This window comes from Dichotomopilus funicola (assembly GCF_033296635.1).
Source record: "Dichotomopilus funicola strain CBS 141.50 unplaced genomic scaffold C8A04scaffold_5, whole genome shotgun sequence".
In the NCBI taxonomy this organism is placed as follows: domain Eukaryota; kingdom Fungi; phylum Ascomycota; class Sordariomycetes; order Sordariales; family Chaetomiaceae; genus Dichotomopilus; species Dichotomopilus funicola.
The window spans coordinates 256,094-274,813 of NW_026944026.1; the positions used below are offsets into that span (position 1 = coordinate 256,094).

At 55.9% G+C, this 18,720-nt stretch overlaps 3 protein-coding genes across 3 annotated transcripts; 1 reads left to right on the forward strand and 2 right to left on the reverse strand.

Moving 5' to 3' along the window:
* Positions 1–3,986: 3,986 nt before the first annotated feature.
* Positions 3,987–7,861, forward strand: C8A04DRAFT_34501 (fungal-specific transcription factor domain-containing protein; the record flags this gene model as incomplete). The annotated part of the gene is made up of 7 exons (XM_062782842.1): positions 3,987–4,067; positions 4,968–5,418; positions 5,497–5,714; positions 5,812–6,163; positions 6,250–6,937; positions 7,015–7,703; positions 7,845–7,861. 7 exons carry the CDS (start codon positions 3,987–3,989, stop codon positions 7,859–7,861), a joined length of 2,496 nt encoding a protein of 831 aa, XP_062640311.1.
* Positions 7,862–8,287: 426 nt separating this feature from the next.
* C8A04DRAFT_25135 (Intradiol ring-cleavage dioxygenase) lies at positions 8,288–9,354 on the reverse strand (the record flags this gene model as incomplete). The annotated part of the gene is made up of 2 exons (XM_062779447.1): positions 8,288–8,995; positions 9,079–9,354. The coding sequence occupies 2 exons, from the start codon at positions 9,352–9,354 to the stop codon at positions 8,288–8,290; spliced, it is 984 nt and encodes a 327-aa protein (XP_062640312.1).
* Positions 9,355–14,676: 5,322 nt separating this feature from the next.
* Positions 14,677–17,984, reverse strand: C8A04DRAFT_9413 (OPT oligopeptide transporter protein-domain-containing protein; the record flags this gene model as incomplete). The annotated part of the gene is made up of 8 exons (XM_062785472.1): positions 14,677–15,167; positions 15,261–15,502; positions 15,562–15,767; positions 15,861–16,056; positions 16,112–16,330; positions 16,454–16,793; positions 16,869–17,194; positions 17,281–17,984. 8 exons carry the CDS (start codon positions 17,982–17,984, stop codon positions 14,677–14,679), a joined length of 2,724 nt encoding a protein of 907 aa, XP_062640313.1.
* Positions 17,985–18,720: the final 736 nt, after the last annotated feature.

Below are 18,720 nucleotides of genomic sequence, written 5' to 3' on the forward strand. Positions count from 1 at the left end.
TGGGGAAATGGCTCGGCCCGGTCGAAGGAGCCCTGCCCTGACCGTGGCTGACAGAAGCGACGGCCCTGCTTGGCCCGGGACCTGGCAGAATCTCCCGGGTACAAGATATTCTGTCACCTGCTAAGAAGACCGCCGCGGACCACAAAGACAAGACCATGATCACGCGCCCGACGAGATCCGACGACGCTGTAACATGATTCAGCCGGGAGGCAACGGAGACGCTGTGCACCGAGCGAACAAGGTGAGTGGGAGCTAAGCGTTGCGCTGCCGTGAGGATATTGAACCCATTTGGTGACACCGCGGGGAGTGGGAGGGCCAGAGGAGGACCAGACGGGGGTGGGGGCCCGCGAGACTCTGCGTGGATGCGGAACAGAAGTCGGCGGAGGTACGGAAGTACCGCAGTCGTGACGGCAGAACGAAACTGCAGTGCGTACATACACTACCCCAGGGACCAAGGCCAGGCAAGGCGTCTGAGACGGGCGGCATCGAATCTGTGGAGTGCGCGCCTGTGGGACATGGACGCCTTGCAGCCGGTTGGTTCAACACGAACGCGGCCATTTGATGACCGGCATCCTGATGAGTGAAGCTGGGGGGCGCCTGCAGCGGGGGGTGCCGGGATACCTAGGTTTTAGCTTTGGCATGCGGCGTTTGCCCGAAGTTGAGACGGGCAAGCGTGAGATGGGCGATGCGCCGTGGGGAGGCTATCCCTGCAAGGGTTTGGTGCGCCCCGCGACGCCATCAACACCACTAGCCGAGGCTCCTCTTTTCCGTGATAGTTACTTCGTAGCGTTGCACGCACTTCAAGGGTGGAAACAGCCGCAACGGGGATCGCGGATCAACTCAAGATCGGTCCGAGATGGGAACGGCCGGATGAACCCTGCGCTAGATTGGGGCTCTGCTCCCGCTGACGGGGGAGCTGGGAGCTTCCTGCAGCGCGGGTCCTTCGTAACGACTGTGTCGTGCTAACTAGGTAACGAGATCGCAATGTCCATCTTCCCTCATCAATCAAATTATCAACTTCAGGGTTAGATCAAGACTCAGGGCTCAAGCTTAAGCTCAGGCTCAGGCTTGGGCTTAGTGGAGGCTTACACTGTACTCCGTATGTGTTGGGCCTAAAATGGACCCCGGCTCGGCGTTGCCGCATGTCTCGACGTCGGCATCAGCATGTCTCTGTTCTCGTTCTCCTTCTCGGAGAACATGCATAGATCGCAGCGACTGCAGCATGTACGGAATATGGATCCATCTTGCGGTGATCGCTAGCGGAACTGAACCGCAAACGGAAATAGGGAGTTGACGACCTGGCAACAACTGCAGTGTGTTAAATCCAGAGTCACGCCGGGTGGCCGGTGGTGGTGTAGCGCCGTTGCTGTTCGGTAGATCGCAAACCAGAGCTCTCGCAAATCAAATCTTCAACCGCAAGTACAATATCGACAATTGTCCAACTCATCTGAACTGCACTGCGTACTTTTGACTCGGAAACGGTCGCATCCTTGGAACAGGACGTGATATCTAACAAGGATGAGGACCTTGGAAGTCCCAAAATAAACAAGGCCGTGTTTAGGGATGGTCTCAGTCTCCGCGGAGGAGAGCTTTCCAGGTTGAAACATGAGAGTCGCCGAGCCGACGAGTTGAGAATAGAAGGTTTTTGGGATCCATAACGTTTTCCCGAGATAATCTGTGTGCGGCCCCCACTCCCAGCCTCGAGCCTGCCAACCTCTCCGCAAGTGACCCTGTGAAGGCAGGGACTCACCCCGCAGCCCCGCAGTACCCGTTGAAGAACGGGGAGCTTAGGTGCATTATCCGATCCATGATGGCTGCCCAACGCGCCTTCCCTGGGCGACTCCAGCCTCTGGATCTCCCCGCGCAGGGCAATCTCCCGCTGTCAAAGCTCCAACCGTCCCATCGTCCCTTCCTCCGATCGTCGACAACCACAGCTCTCGACCATCAGGTAATCAGGGCTCAAACCCGCGTTCCCACTTGACGGGCCGTTTCAATTGAGGAATTCCACTGCCCTTTTTTTTGAGCTCTCAACGGCCTGTTCTGGCCCAGCCTCTCACTTCCGTAAGTTCCATTGTGTTTCTCTCTTTTCCTCCACCCTCGCTCCCTCGCCACCAGGCTCTGGACAATGGACTCGCGGGCTCTCAAAAACGACGAGGCTCTCTCAGCTAGAAGCCCAAAATGGGAAAGAACACCGAAACCTCGGAATTGGCTCCATCGAAGATGATTGCGTTCCACAACCACCGTCTCGCGTCTCATTCCAGGGACATTCATATCCCTCAAAAGTTCCCTTCCCATCTATTCTCCCTAGGATGCAAGGGAGGCAACGACGCGCCAGCTCTGTGTCCCTTCGACTGAACTTTTCTGGAGAGGATACTCGACGAAGGGCGGCCAGGTCTCCGGGGTTTCCTTGTCTTGCGATGGCGACCGCCTCCTCCGTGCCAGATTATTATACACCACGGGCCTCAAACATTTCCAACAAACTGCACACACATAGACACAGAGTGTCACACAAAGACAAGCGCCACACGTGCCGTCCAACCCCACCACCACCAGCCTGCTCGGCAGCCAGCCCGCCCGACTGATGGCCCAATGCGACGCCAGGAGAAGTTCCTGATGCCGTCCATCATAGCTGCAGCTCTGGCAAACCGTTCATGTGCTGGGCGGAGCCCTACCTATCGCCGGCCACCATCCCCGCGCGAGGCTTGCACGTTGGTTTGCCTGTCGAGGCATGCAGTTGTCCTTTTCCCCGCATCTCATGAGTCCCATGCCCTCCAACTCGCCGACTCCTCTTGCTGCCTGTCTCATGCACCTCAACTGCGGCAAGCCAGCCGGCTGCCCATGAGCCTGTGAGCCTGTGAACCCGTCATCCTCAGACCTGGATTCACGTGCGGCGAGCACCCGGCCACGATGCGAAGCGGGCCCAGGGCGTCCCAACAAGGTCGCCAGCTCGCAAGCCTAGTTAGCAACCTCGCTCGCTTGGCAAGCCCGGCCAACCCAGCCAGCCAGCCAGCCAGCCAGCCCAGCAAGAAAAGATAAACCGTTCGAGACTCGAGCAGATCTTGGGTAGATTTGGGCGCAAAAGCAACCCGCCGCACGGCCCAGGATGAACTGGCCAAAATGTCAACCTGCAGAGCGGACGGCAGGGGTTCCTATTAGAGGCTCGCCCAGCGCTCGCTCGTTTTGGTCCCCATCTGCTTGATGGCGTGCGTCTCAAGGGCCGCGCTCCCGCACCGACCTGGACCCCCCTGGCGTTTGGTCTTCTTTTTCCCTCACTCGCTTCCCTTGGAGGTGCCTCGCAGCCTTCGTATATCTCTCCGGGTGGTGCAGAATTTCCCGGCAGCATCGAGACCCTCGTTCTACGACGCTGACCATCGTTTGCCGCAATCCAGACAGACAAGAGATCTCCCCGCTCCAGTTCTCCCCTGTTCTGCTTGCCCGTGCCCGTTATTCCCCCCTCTTCCTCTTCTCCCCCCTTCCCCCCAGTTTGACCCCCCTTCCCCCTCACCCCCAGTCCCCGGATCAGCCTGCGGCACAGCGGTTCGTGCCACCGAGCGCTCTCCCGCTGCGGGCACTAAACTGGACCGATCCAGAAAACAAACCCGCAGACCCAGCAGGGCCCCTGCCGACCCGGTCCAGCACCCTTAGATAGCCCTCCACAGCCATCCGACGACCAGCCGTTGTTTCCCCCCCCGTTGCCGTTGCCGGCCCTGCTGCCGATGTGTCTCGTGCATCATCCGCTCCGCGAGATCCCCGCCGCTCACAGCTTCCGATCGCACTAGGATTTTCGCAGGCCTTTCGACCGTCTCTTTTCGCCAGCTGCCCGCTGCCCGCACCGTTGCACTTGCCGCTGCCGCCGCTGCCTCTCTCCTCCGCGCGCGCGATCGGGCAGCCCGAGCAGCAGGAGGGAGAGTCTGCTACCCGATGGCGGGGCGCCTGCGCGCGTCTCCCCACGCATCCCACGCAATCTTCACCTGTCCATCTCCACCATGACGCGCCCCAAGGTCCCTGACGACAAGCGCCAGCGCACGGCTCAGGCCTGCGACTCGTGCAAGCGCCGGAAGCAAAAGGTGGGAAAACATGTTTCTTGTTGCTTATTTTTGTCTGCTTTTTTTTTCTATTCTAGTCTTTTCCCCCCCTAGTTATCCACCTCGTCTCCTCGTCCTCCGTCCGCCGTCCTTCCGTCATCCCCTTCCCGTACGCCTACTTGATAATCAAGGACATCGCCGGGTTGACGTCGAACGCCCGAGAAACCCAACCTTGTTCGTCCTCATCCCGCAGACCCGTCAGTGGCTGGCTCGGCATGGAGGCGTATACATCTGTACCCCCGTCCGGCGAGGTGTCTCACTTTCTTCAGGCTCCGCCAGGGCCTGTTCTTCGCTTTCCCTCCTGCTTCCCGTCCGTTTCCTCGCCCATCTTGTCTTCATCTCCTCGTCTCAACACCGTCTTGCCAATTTTCCCACTGCTTTGGGCCACCTGGACATATCAACCTCCATCTTCTTAGTTGGACCATGCTGCTAGGCGGTGCTCAAGGGAGGGATGCCTACCGGAGTCCGTCGAGTTGACCGGCCGAGTGGGTGCCGTACTCACTCGCCTGTTACGGCGTACAAGGTTCCTAGGAAGGATAATGGGCCCCCTCGATCGGGTATCACGAGTGTGTGGCCTCTGCAGGTTTTGGGGGCTCGATGGCACGGCTAGAGGGCGCAGAGAGTGGGATTTGTGGACACCTACCCATCGGCCATAGGCCCTTTTTTGTCACGACCCGTGGTTAGGTGTTTTTCGTTTGGCAAGGCGGGGGGATGACAGGCGGACCCCCTCCCCTTCGATTCGACTCGTTTCTTATGCTTTCGGGTTGGCTTGGGCTATCCCGCTATCCGGGACTTTTTTTTGGGTTTGGGCCGTAGAGTCCATGGTCCAACACGACCTGGCTTCTCTCCTGGCTTGCATTCTCGCTGACACTACCCGTCCAGTGCAATGGCTTGAAACCCTGCCAAACCTGTATTAGGAGAAAGTTGACTTGCTGCTACACGCCGAATAATGCTCCCGACCATGTTGCGGACACTGCTGCGTCACCAACGAAACGGCGCCACATCGATACCTCCCCGCCCTCTATACCTTCTGTCCTCGACGGCTCCGAGGGCACCTCCCCTCAGTCCCGCGACGCCATGCAGACCTGGGATCAAACGCCGACCGGCGAGCAGCAAAATCAGCAGCAGCACCAGCACCCGAAGTCGGAAGACTCGTCCATGTCGGGAATGACAACACAGCCGCCCATCTCGATCCCCGTGCTCGACCATGTTCGACATGGTTCTTTGCACAACTTCAAGAAGCTCCCGAGCCGGAACAACGCCAATGGACTATCCGAAGAGACCAACATCTACACCGAAACTCGGATGTTGCAGGACCAGACGGGACGACTGCGTAGGTTGACTGACCGCTTCCGATTTTTTTCACCCTGAAACGGGCCCCGTTGCTAACCTCACTCTCCCCTACCTACAGTCTACATTGGAGATGCGTCTACGCTGTCCATCCTGCAGTTGATCCGCATCGTGGTCGAGAACACTGCTGGGTCGGAAATGGGCTCTCCTTTCATCGATGATCCTAAGAGGCATCGGATACTGGAAAGCATCGCTGACTTCCCGGACAATGTACGAATCCCCGGCCCCCTGCCGGACAAGGAAACGGCCGATATTTTGATATCGTCGTACTTCACCAATGTCAGTATTTTCTTTTTTTTCTTGTTTTTTTGGGCCACTTTGCATGTACTATGATCACATCATACGTTGAGGTCAGCTAACCCCTTATCTCTAATAGACGTGTGGCCTGATTGAGGTCTTTGACAGGGGTTCGTTTCTGCGGCAGGTCGACGAGTGCTACCGAGACCCCCCGTCAACCCGGAACGACTTCCTCTGCAACCTGTATATGGTGCTTGCCGTCGGTTTGTTACTGGCAGCCCCTCCACCCGGAAGCCGGGAGGAAGTTGCCGTCCAGAAGCAACTTGCTGGACAGCCAAACAGGGCCGAGCTCTTCTTCCGGAGCGCACGAACCATGTGCGACTCCGGAGCCGGGTTTGAGGATGCCGACTTCTGGTCGATCCAAGCGTTGACGTTGATGACTATCTACATGCTTATTCTCTCCAAAAGAAACAGGGCCTATGTGTACTTGGGTAAGTCTTGTGTGCTGCCTTCACTGTCTGTGTACGGGCCTACAATCTCACCGAACATGTCGTACTGACTTACTCGTCTCTCGTAGGCATGGCCGTGCGCTCGGCGTTCGCCTTGGGGTTGCATCGGGAGGAGACCATGCGAGATGTCATCTTCTCCCCGGTCGAGATGAAGGTGCGGAGGAACCTGTGGAAGACCCTGTTCATTCTCGACCGGTTCCTCGCCGCCTCGCTAGGAAGGCCGACCGCCATATCCGAGGACGATTGCTCCTGCAAGATCTTTGGCCGTGATTCGTCTCATCTTCCGACCATGGGCGGATCCGGGTTCGACCACGTCCACACCAGCAGCCTGGATGCTTGTGTCGAGACGGCGCATATCATCGGTGTCACCCTCAAGGTCTTCTCACGACGACGGATCTCGACCGCCAAGGTCCAGGAAATTATCGACATGTCCAGGGACTGGGATCAAGCCTCGCGTGCCCAGTCTTTTCGGCGTCACTCGGCAGGAGGGCCTGCAAATCCAGCCCACGGAGTGGCATCGCTTCACGCCAGCCTCATATCCCTCCATTCCCTTATCCTCCTCACCCGACAGCTGTTTGTGATGCATAACTGGATGCTTGTGGAGGAGCGCTCGGGCATCAAGAAATCGCCACAGATCCGCGAATCAGCGATGGCGAGGTTCTCAGAGGCCTGCGTCGTGGCCTCGTACCGGACCATTGAGATTGCTCGGAGTGCCTGGGAAGACGGCTACCTCCCGCGGAGAAACCCCTTCATCATGTAAGTGCTGACCGCTTGATTCGCATGCACATATACATCCATAACATGTCCCTAACCCTCGACTGACTGTGGGGTAGATACTTCATCTTCGTCGCCTGTCTTGTCATCTGCATGAACCAGTTCTCGTCACTGTACTACACGGATGAGTACAGCGAGACGATGCGTGATGCCCTCAACATTGTTGCCTACTGCGCCGAGACCGACCCACAAGCCGCGCGTGTTCTTGACATTGTTACCCGATTTTCGCAGGTCGTCACCAAATGGACCAAGGACCACGCCTACCCAGCACCCCAGCTCTCGGACGATTTCGGCTGTCTGTACACATCCGCGCCTCGATCGGGAGTCGGATCCGAACCGACGCCCATGGGTCCCATTCTCAACCCGGATAGTCAATGGCGAAGCTCGTCCCAAACGGCAAGCGGGTCGGACCGCGGGCTTCTCACCCCACCATCGCGGCCAAAGGTGCCGCTCCTCGACGTGCTCTCCTCGCAAGGGCCCGGCATCTCCATCGAAGCGAGGGTGAACGGCATGACGCCGCCACAAGGCCATATCCCCTCCGCTACTCTCGTTGGTGGCCGGTCGAGCGTCTCGTCCCACTCGATCCCCAGCTTCGAGCCTCACAGCGGGAATTTCGAGTTTGAGTTTGATGGGCTGTGGAATAATTTCATCAACCATCTGCCGCCCGTCTCTTCGGTGGCACCAAATATCAGCAGCCTTGCGCTGCAATTCCCGCCACCTGTTGTTGGCGCGCCGACAGAACCTTATGGTGCGTAATCTAGTCTTTTTTTTCCCTCGTCTCTCACGAGGAGGGGTCTAGAGAAAACACAGCCCAAGACTCCTTGACCGACCCCGACCCCCCTTACTACCTACCGGCCTTGTAGCTGACACATAGGACACATATCCAAAGACAAACCTGGCTTTTGAGTACATCTAACCACCTGACGGCAGTAACGGAAGGGCGCGCTCTCCCCATCCGGGTGCGGGTCAGCCCTGGCGCGGATTCATGGGGGATTTACGGATCATGAGTTTTTTGGGGGTGTGGTTTTTTGGAACGACGGGGGACCGGTTGGGTTGGCTGGGTCAACATACGATTTTTTTGGTTAACGCACTGCAAAGGAACGGCAACATCGGAAGGGGGTGACGGTACGGTATGGTACGGTATGAAAACGAAATGAAACGGTAGGAGTTGGGAACACAGGGGCAAATCTCGCTTTTCGATTTTCTTAAAACAATACAGCCATTATGCCTCTTCAAGCACCAGACCAGACCCAACCAGATTTTATCAACCATACCAGGACCAAAAACCAGAAACCAGAAACCAGACATCCTCACCACCGGACAACTCGATCATTAGACCCGCCCTAGTACGAAGTCATAGTTAAGTGACCACCGCGCCTTCGGATCGTCCTTTCTCGGCACAAACTTCACCACCAACTCCTCCTTCACCGCAAACACCGCATCATTAGTAACATACTCATCCCGATCATCATACAACTGCGTCGTCAAACTCCGAAACCCCGGCGCCGACACAATAAAATGAATATGTCCTGGCCGATACGGATGCCGATCCAACATCCCCAACAACCTCCCCGCGGGCCCATCATCCGGAATCGGATACGCCACCGGCCGCAACGCGTACAGCGCATACCCCCCCTCCGCATCCGTCTCAAACCGCCCGCGGAAATTCATCTCCGGCTGCTCCGTGTCCTGCTGCTCGTAGAGTCCATTCGGTGCTGCGTGCCACACGTCCACCGTCGCGCCCTTGATCGGCATGCCCGAGCTGGCTAGCACGCGGCCCGTGAGGAAGGCGGAGTCGGCTACCGCTTGGTCGTACCAGGGTACGGAGGGGGTCATGTTTTGCACGATGGAACTGCCGTTGGCGAGGAGGGGCGCGTCGTGGCGGTAGAAGGGGCCGAGGATGGAGGAGGGGGTTTCCGCGGTGGAGGTGGCGAGGAGGGTGGAGGTGATTTCGTCGACGAGGCTTTCGAGCCCGAAGATGTCGCAGAGGAGTTGGGTTTCGTTGCGCCGGTCGGAGGACATTTTGCCGCATTCGTTGATCTGGGGTTGCGGAGCACGGTCAGGTCAGAGGATGGTTCATCATCGATGATGAGAAAAGGGGGTGTATGGGGTATGCGGCTTACGAAATCAACGGCTGCTGTCCACTCGGCCACGGTCAAGTTCACTTCTCGAGCGAAGGCATGAAGGTGCCGGACAAGACTGGGCATGATCTGGGCAAGGCGGGGGTTGGCGTTGGGGCCGGTGGCTCCGATGACACTCTCTGTGAAGCTGTTGGCGGCCGCCGCATTTTGTTGTGGTTGGGATTGTTGGCGTCGGTGTGGCTTCTTGGCTCCGTTGCCGCTGCTGGGTTTGAACTCCATGGCCGCGGCCGATGTGAGGTCTGGTATCATTTGGCCCATCTTGGAGGAGGATTCTTCTCAGGTTGCACGTCTTGATGGGGGTGAAGGGAGGGGGGTTGATGAACTAGGAGGTTGTTTGTTATGGTGAGGTATGTGTGTGTGAGTGTGCCTGTGTGTTTGTTTGAGAAGCAGCAGGATGGCGTGAGGACAAAGCTACACAGAGTGCGAGAGGAAGATACAGAGATGGTGTGCCGAGAAGCTTCGGGAGCGGCCGCAAGGGAGAGCAAATGCAGGCTGCTTTATACTTTGTACTATGGTACATTTGTACGGCGGTGGTGCGTGTGTTCATTCGGTGGGTACACTACGGTTGAACACTAGGAGGTCACACCGCATGGGGGTAACAAGGAGTGAGAAGGAGAAAGGGGGGGGGGGGGGTACACTAGGTGTCACGCCATGGAAGAAGGATGATCCTGGGGAGCCAAGGCCGAAGAGGGAAACTGGAGAGCAAACCAAACTCATTCCAGGCCTCCACTTTGCCGAATCGCCAAAACAGGCCATTCACAACGACACGTCGACAGAACTTGGGATGAACGCTATCTTGCGGCTCTTTCTGCGGCTTGAGGTCAGGTTTCCAACTTCAACCTTCCTGCACCAGTCCTAGAAACGACTCCCAACGGCTCATTCACACAATTCGAAAATATCCAGTCAGCGGGGAGGGCGTGCATCGAAAAAAAAAAGACCAAGAAAAAAGGGAGGGAAAAAAAAACCAGAAATCTCGACCTCGTGGCAGCAGATCACTCAGGCCCCCCTGGTTGTAGATTTGCAATCTTGAACGCCATGACCGCCGTGGCGCTCAGACAAGACCCCGAGGATTCATCAGTGGCTTTTAACGCCCCCTTTACGCAATACGCCCAGCGATTAATGCAGTTCAAATTCAACAACACGCACGCCAGCCAGACTGCAGTGGTTCCCGTCAGCAACGGCACAAACGCGACATAGAAACACCGCAAAACGACGTCACGCCATCTTCAGAAAATAATCACAACCACAAAAACCATTGAAGCACTCTGACGTATGAAGCAGGCACCCGCTGACCGCCTGGCGGGATCTGTGCTGTGGAAGAAAAAAAAGATGCTAGCCCCCATCTCCTTACTGGCCGATCATTTTCTAGAAGCGTGGTTAGGGGGAACCGACGGGGCGGGCGTGTGGGGCCCACGCCATAATGGGGGGAGTTTGCCGGCCGATCCATGGTTCGTTTCGCCCGATCATAAAACGAACGACGGCCAAGTGTTTCTTTTTCCGCGGTTTTGTCTCGTTTTTTTCCCACGGTTTTCGGCCTTGAGCCGCACGCCGTTTATGTTCATGAAATACAGCCTTTGTCTGAAAGACCAACGGCCACAAAAAAAAGGAGGGGCTCGGGGATACCGGGCAAGACGAATGGTTTCCTCAGACCGACTAAACCAAACGAACGGCATCCCACATCATCAATCAAGGCACAGCAGCAACCCCTGTCGTCGTTTCCAACCCCCGCCGAACACGGAGAGAAGCCGGGAACATGGGAACATCGATTCTTCAAAGAACCATGAAGGAAGCCCCAAGCATCCAATAACTATCTCCAGTTGCACAGACCGCTCATTCCCTCTTACATATTCTTCCACTAAATGTTCCCCCCCTTGCCCCTGTTCGTCCCATCCATCCACCCACCCAAACCACCCCCGTGGGTCTTCAATGGACGGATGAATGGATAGTTACAGATCATCACCGCAAAAGGTGTTGAAAACCACGCTACATACCCACTCCCAATCCCACGTAAAAACGGTTTGACCCCCTCCTGTCCTGTTCTTGTTCCACAGTCCCAGTCAGCCGGGACGTGCAAGGTTCCTGGCAGCACACTCCTGGCAACACCCCCCCTCCCCTTCGGGCACCAAACCCGGGCCTTCTCTACCCCCATCCCATGTCCAAAACGAGCAAAACGAGGATGTTGAGCCATGAGAGAGAGAAACCCGGCAAGCCGTAAGCGAACAGACGGTTGGGAACCCGATAGGCTTGGGGGTTTGTTTGTTTGTTTCTCTCTCTTTCTCGTTTTTTTGTTTCGTTTTTTGTTGTCTTGTCTTGATTTTGTCTCCGAATCTTGGCTTGGCTTTGGGTTCGCGGCTTGGCATCGAGATCACTGTGGATGAACATCTGGGATCTCGGGCTCCTGACTCAGGCCAAACATGGGATGTGTAATGTACACGTATAGTGTAGGTCTGAGCCCAGCTGTCTTCTTTGTCGACGATCGATCAAAGATCAGATCTGGCGGTCTGTAGGCACTTACTCACTGATCGAGAGAGAGGGAGGGAAGGAGGACAATGGCTGGTTTTGGACTGTGTCGTCCTCTTCTGTTCCTGCTATCTCGATCCTGCATCAATGATGTGATACATGCTCACTCACACACTCAACTCACTCGCTTACCTCCTCGCTTGTCTGCTCGCTTGCTCGCTTCCCGCCCGGCAGGGCTGATGGACTCGCTGCTTCGGGGAACTGTTTGCTTGGCTTTCTCCGGTAGAAGCCGCGGCGATTGCCATATCAACTCATTGATTGGGAGAACCCGTTGGCATGGACGGCGGGATGGCGTGGGTCGTGTGTGTGGCTTGAAGTTGAAGGGAGAAACAAAGGGATGTTGAGCGGTCATATTTTCTTTGATTTGGATCTTGTTGAACGTTATCAAATCCAGCAAGCGTTCGGTCATGTTTGTCCTGTGGAATTTTCCGGTTTTTATTTTCCCAATATTTATCTTTCTTTTTCCCGTGCATTTTTCCCCCCAACCCGGGCATACCGGGCATATCATTCCATATCAAATCCATCAACACCCACCTACCCATCCACCCTCTCAACTCAACACAACCATGTCCATCTGAAAACCTGCCTTTTCAAACCCACCCTTAACCAATTCAAGGTCCCATACGTAACCCACCGCGATCGGCCTTTTGCTTATTCCAGGGGCGTGTGTCGTCTAAAACAAAATCAATCGGGATTCATTACCCTTCTATACCCACCCCTCACCCACCCCAACAAGAGCCCGAAGCAAAACAAAAGCCAAGTCCATCGTGAATAACTAACCCCCACCCCACCCCCCTGTTTGACCGCATCTCTGACGCATCACGAGACCTGTTCGCGTTCATCTTCCTCGGGGATTAGCAACGGGGTCGCTCGGTGCATTTTTTGGGGAACATTCCTTTTTATTAATGTTATTTCTAGTGTCGCGTAAGGGGGTATTGGGTAGGTAAGAGATTATGCTGTTTTTGCGAGAGTGGTCACGGGACTTGATGGTTTTTTTTTTCCACTTTGAATGAGATGGGGTAACCAAGGGGGGTGGGTGTATTGGTTGGGGTTGATTGGGGGTGGTTGGCTGGGTTTACACCACACGCTGTTTCTCCCTGCATTTTTGGATCGGTGCCGAAGCTTGAGCAAAAGCTGACATCGAGCGGGAAAAAAAACGAAGGAAAAACGGGGGGAAAAAGAGAGAGAAAAACATACAGCACTGGGGATTCGCTGGTCGTCACCGACCCAACTACTAGTCCAGCCCTTACAAGTTTGACTAGGGGAGAGCGGACGGGATCCCGTATTTTCTTGTAGGTATGGCCGTATGTGCTGGTGTGGTGGGCAAGTTGGCTTGATATTGGCAGGTCTGAGTGGTTCATGCGCGTGTCCGCTCGGATCCGGCGAGACGGTACCGAGACCGAGGAGAGAAGGGAAGGGCAGGATGCATTTCTGCCCCTCGTATATCTCCCTTTTTACTTCAAACGGAGACGGGGAGACGGACCGGCGCGTGGAATGTGACTGACTTGTAGCTAACGTTATGACGCATACATGTACGGTATTTGCTACGGCTCTATTGGGAAATGTAATGGTCGCTTGATTGCTTCATCGATTGCTTGCTTGCTTTACTGCCCCCCGGACTTTTCCTACGTCGGTGGTCGTTACACAGACTATTAGCCAAGCAAACAAAATGGATGTATGGGTGTCGATGTCATCAAAGGAATGCGAGGGGTACGCTTGCCACGGTCACGAGGAAGGGGGATAGGCAGTCGTACTGTCCTCGCTACGTTGGCTTGATTTGGCTGATCAACGGCAGTACGGTGAAGGGAGTCCTTCATTTGTTACCAGCGGGATCACCCGCCTTCTCTGTCCCCAAGGACTGTTCTCCGAGTGTGGGTGGGAAGCGAGGAAGAAGGCGCTGTGTGGCGTTGAGTCTAGTATCTAGTGAAGCGTACGTCCGAGCATAAGTCGTCTAAGTCTAAGTACAATCTAACCAGGCGTCGTGTGTAACCACCACAACTACACACTGCGTAACCACCCTCCAACACCTACAACACCCACCCACCAACCAGAACAAGAACCTAAACTTTGTAGTGGTAGTAACCCAAACTATGTCTCGGAACCGGGGTCGACTTGCTCAGGTCACACCATCCTGTTACTACCTCCTCGTGCTACTACCTACTCGTGCCACTACAGGTCGGGTCAGTCATGCAAGCGGGGTCCCCCCATATCTACCTAGGTAACACAGCCGTGCGTTCAAGCCCACGTTTCGCACGCACGCATTCCGAACGCACGCAAACCCGGCCGCGAACGCATGGATAACTTGTCTTGTCTTGTCTCAAAGTACCAGCCTGAAGTGGGCGGATAGAATGTCGGTGGGTGAGAGTTGGGTTGGGGTTGGTCACACAGGATAAGAAAAGACACGACGAAACCTGAAACGAATATGTAGAGGAGAGGCAATCGGGAGTGATAACCGGAAGAGACAGCGGGAAGAAACAACTAACGAGACAACGGGCGAGACAGCGGAATAGACAACCGGAAGAAACATCCGAAACGAAAGACAGCATGGAGAAAAAGTCACGCGTTGTTAGCCACGGTCGGTTGAGTCAGCCACTCAACCGATTCAAAGTTTGTTGGTGAACCCGTCTTACTAGATGGGACTTGGGCTGTAGGTAGCGTAGAAACAATAGCTCGAGATTCCTAGCTATCATCAAGCCCTAGTCATCCTCCTAGTCTACATGGTTTATTCCAAGATCGTCTGTTCTGGCTCGATCATCCCCACCACGACGCGGCTTCCGATGCAGACGGACGAACCCCTTCTGTTTCTGGCCAGGTGCATTCCGAACTTGCCGACGTGAGATGTGTGTGGTCGCACCGCGTCGGAGGAAAAGAAAAGTCCAACGTCAACGCCAACGCCTTGTCTCGGCAGGCCCGTTTCCGGGAGAGACATGTCTATTCTGTGGTAAATGAATGGGTGGATGGATGAAGGAGGGTGATAGACGAGATAATACTATAGTAGGTATAGCACTATCATGAACGCGGTGAGCAGATGTAATTACTGTATGTACATAGGTACAGTATCTACCCCCACGACGCAGGCCCAAAAGTCTGCCCGACCGCCAACACGCTCTGCACCGCCCCCCCACGATAATCCAACGTCCCCTTCACGACCTCATTCCCCCACCAAACCGGCGGCTCCACCTCATTCAACGTAAACACAAAAAAGATCACCAACGTACTCAACGCCAGTCCCAAATCCAGCCCCGAACTCGTCAAAAAGTTCAACCTACTCCACCACGAAAAATGGCGTTTCTTGATCCAGTACTGGAACACCCACCCCACGAGGCCCCAGGAGAGGTAGTTGAGCGGAGTAGCGGGGGGGATGGCGCCGGCGCCGCCGAAGATGACGGGGGCCATGAGGTAGCGGAGGAAGGATTTGGGGCGCCGGCGGGCGAGGAGGTAGATGATGAGCGGGGTGAGGGCGCCCAGGAGGAAGAAGAGGAAGAGGGAGGAGTAGATTTGGCCGGGGGAGAAGATGCGGGCGGGGCCGATTAGGCCCCAGATTACGGAGGCTGTGATTGTTAGAGGGGTGGGTGTACAAATAGGCCAGAATAAAACAAGATAAAAAATATACAAAAGAAAAGGAAAAGAAAAGATAAGCGTACCGGAGAAAAAGACCCGCCCGCCGGGACAGGTAAAGTGGTCCGGCTGGGTGGGCTCGCAGACATCGGGGATGGTCTTGAGGGCGTAGTTGAGCACGACGACCTGTACAAAACAAGAAAAGGTGGTGGCCACGACCTGGGCCATGAACATGGTACGCGGGGGGATCTTCATGTAGTGGCCGAACTTGAGGTCGGCTACAAAGGTCAGGGCCTGCGACATGGTGATGTAGCCGAAGGTTTTGAAGCTAGCTTATTAGCGGAACATAACGTGGTAAGGGAACACGACAGAGGTACATGTACATACATCATGAGACCCAGAGGTCGCCCCGGCTGGATGTAGCCATAGACAAACTCGGTGAGCACGTTGAGGCCGATCTGGTTGTTGGTGACGGCCTGGATGATGCCGATGGGCAGTGAGAAGAGGAAGGAGATGAGCACGGCCAGCAAAAAGGCCCACCAAGTCATGTTGGTGGGCCAGGCCAGGACGGTCACGAAGCCGATGGCGAGCATCTACGGGTCAGTCAGTATCAAGTGAGAACTAGTATCAAGTGAGACAGTGGTAAGTGAGACAGCAGGAAACAAGAGAGTGGATAAAGGACATACAACGCCAAACAGCGACATGTACCACCAGGTGGGGGCCTCCTTGTACCGGCGCATCAGCTTCATGTGGATGTCGGCCTTCTCGGTGGTGCTGCTCTGCCACTGCCGCCAGATGGTCCGGCCGTGGTGCAGGTACGTGTACACGACCAGCGAGGCGATGGCGGCAAACGACAGGCCGTACGAGATGGCAAACGTCGTGCTACTTTGTCAGTCTCCTTCCCTATTACCAGAGAACGGAACAGGTAAGAAAATACCTCAGAAACAGCGGTGAGTATGCCTCATAGGCCTCGACATCCAGCGTGTAGTCGGCGGTGAGGATGCGCGACACGTCGTACCGCTGCCCGCGGTTGTCGTACGTGTTGGAGTCGCTCATGGGCAGGAATTGCGAGTACCAGGCGCCGCTGTAGTGCAGGACCGACGCCAGCAGCACGAAGAAGAGGACCACGCCGACCATGGTGTTGGCGATGGCGTGCCTGTTTCGGGTCTCTCATTAGCGGTCATCATCCGGGGGTTATGTTCCGGAGTTTATGTTCCGGGAGTGTATGTTTCAGGTGATAAGTCCAGCAATACTAAGAAACAAGAAAAAAAAGACTTACCACGGCGGAATCAGCGGCGACCCAACAAACCCCGAAATCTGGGTCCAGTCAAAGGTAATCGGAAGCAGCGACAGCCCCGTGGAGTAGCCAAAGAGCTGGTTGACGACGGGGCTGTCGGGGGCCAGCCACGTCATGAAAGCGAACGAGCTCAGGAACTGGGCGAACCAGCCCGGAATGAAGTAGTAGGCAAAGGACCCCACGGTCACCAGGCCGAACCAGCTGTAGCGGGCCATCGAGCCGCCCAGCACCGTCGGGTCGCGGTCCTCGCTGCTTTCGTACATGGCGTTCATCAGCGTTACGGAGACTAGGTTGCCGGGCCAGATCATTGACGCGGGGTACACTAGGGGTGTTAGCCATAACCTGAGAGACGAGACGAGGGAAAAAGGAGATTGAGAGACAAGACAAGAAAACTCACCGAGAAACCTTCTCATCATCCCCGCAATACCATACCCCAAACTCTGCGTCGACACGACCAGCAGCAGCTGCCACAGCAGGCCAAAGTCCTGCTTGTAAAACACCTTTTGCGCCAGGATGATGTCTGTCGCATACGCCACCGAGAACGACACGCCGGCCATGACTACGATGATGGCGTGCTCCTTGACATTGAACGGGCCTGGGTTCAGCTTGAGTCTGACTCCCTTGATGCCGACGACTCCATTCCGCGCCCCCCGACCAAACCAGAGTAGTGGAACGGTCACTTCGATATCGGGGACGAAGCGCGCCCAGCCTCGGCCCAGGGGCCTGTTTACGTTAGCCCCTTTTGCCAGCCTCTCCCACTCTCACCCTTACTCTCCCACAGGCGCAAACCAAGATACAGCAGTACTCACCAAGCAATAACCTGCGCAATCAACGCCCCCAAACTAATATTCGGCGACCTTAGCGAAAACAACGTATTCATGCTCGCCCCAAGAAAAATCAGCGCCAGCCCGATCGTCCACGCCCGCACCGTGTTGCACGGCAGGCTCGGGTCGTCGGTCGGACGCACGGCGGCGCGCACTTCGGGGTAGGGTGAGTCTTCTTCTTCTTCTTCTTCTTCTTCTTCCTCGAGATCTAGTTCTAGGTCTTCGAGGGCTAGGCCGTCTTCGGAGTCGGTGTCGGAGGAGGGTTTTCTCGTGCCTGTTTCTGTGGCCGGCCCTGTTCCGGCAAGAGGTTCCTGGTCTTCATCTAGATCTAGAGAAGAGGTCTTCTGATACCCCTCGCGATGCTGCCGCTGGCGGGTCAACCTCGACAAAGCGATAGACTCCCGCGGCAAAGCCTGGTGGCGCTGGGCATGATCAACAGGTAGGTTAGGGTCCAGGAGGAGCTCCCGCTCGGAGCCGGAGTCAGAGAGGTTTCCGTCATGGTCTTCGGTGTCGTTGTGGGCCGCGTTGCCCGACGCGAAGCGGGCCAGGCGAGAGGTGAGATTGCTGAGGGGGTTTGGACGGTGCGATGGGCCGGGTTGGGATGTGTTTGGGGGGTCATTTTGAGAGGGAGGCTGTTGAGGGACGTCGGTGGCTGTGGAGCGCGGGGTGGTGCGTGATGGTCGGGCCATGGTGGGTTGTGGTGGGAGGGGGATGGGGGGCTGGTTTGGGTGTTGACATAAGTAGATGGTGAGTTGGTGGTGAGTGAGCTAGTGGTGTCTTTGGAGGGGATCTCGACGAGGTTTGTGTCTGAGTCCTCGGTAGTATATCGTCGTTATAGAACTGTAGCGGAGCCGAGTCTTGTTTTATAAGAAAATAGGAACTCGGGCGTGAATCTCACGAAATGATGAGGCGGACAAGACAGGAATTGGCCGAGATCGATGAAGTCGTCGATCAACCTTCTGCGTGAGGTGAATAACCCAAACCCAGGACGTCAATCAGAGCCAGCCCAATTGAGTCCAACTCTCCCTTATTTCACCCTTCAACAACCAGCCGTCAGTCGCATCCCGCTGAATGGATGTTTGCTCAATGCGTCCCAGGGCGTCTTATTCAGGACACTTTCGGGCCAAGTGGCCCCAGAGTTTGTTGTTCTCTCACACTTTCTCTCTCCCCAGAATACCCGTTGTTAGGCTTAATTCTCCCTGCAGCTCCGGTCTGGAACACCTGGAGTTAGCGCGGTTTCGGGTGGCAGCAGGCCGACAGGGGTGAGCTCCGGGCCGCCAAGCGATGCGCTAGGCTGAATACGGGCTAGTGCCATTGAGCTTGAGAACGTCCCTCTTTCCGCTCTGGGCGTTGAATTCGAGCTTTCATCGCACCTGCTTCGGCTTCACATCCAAGGTCCACTTCTCAACAGAATTCTCATCTTTT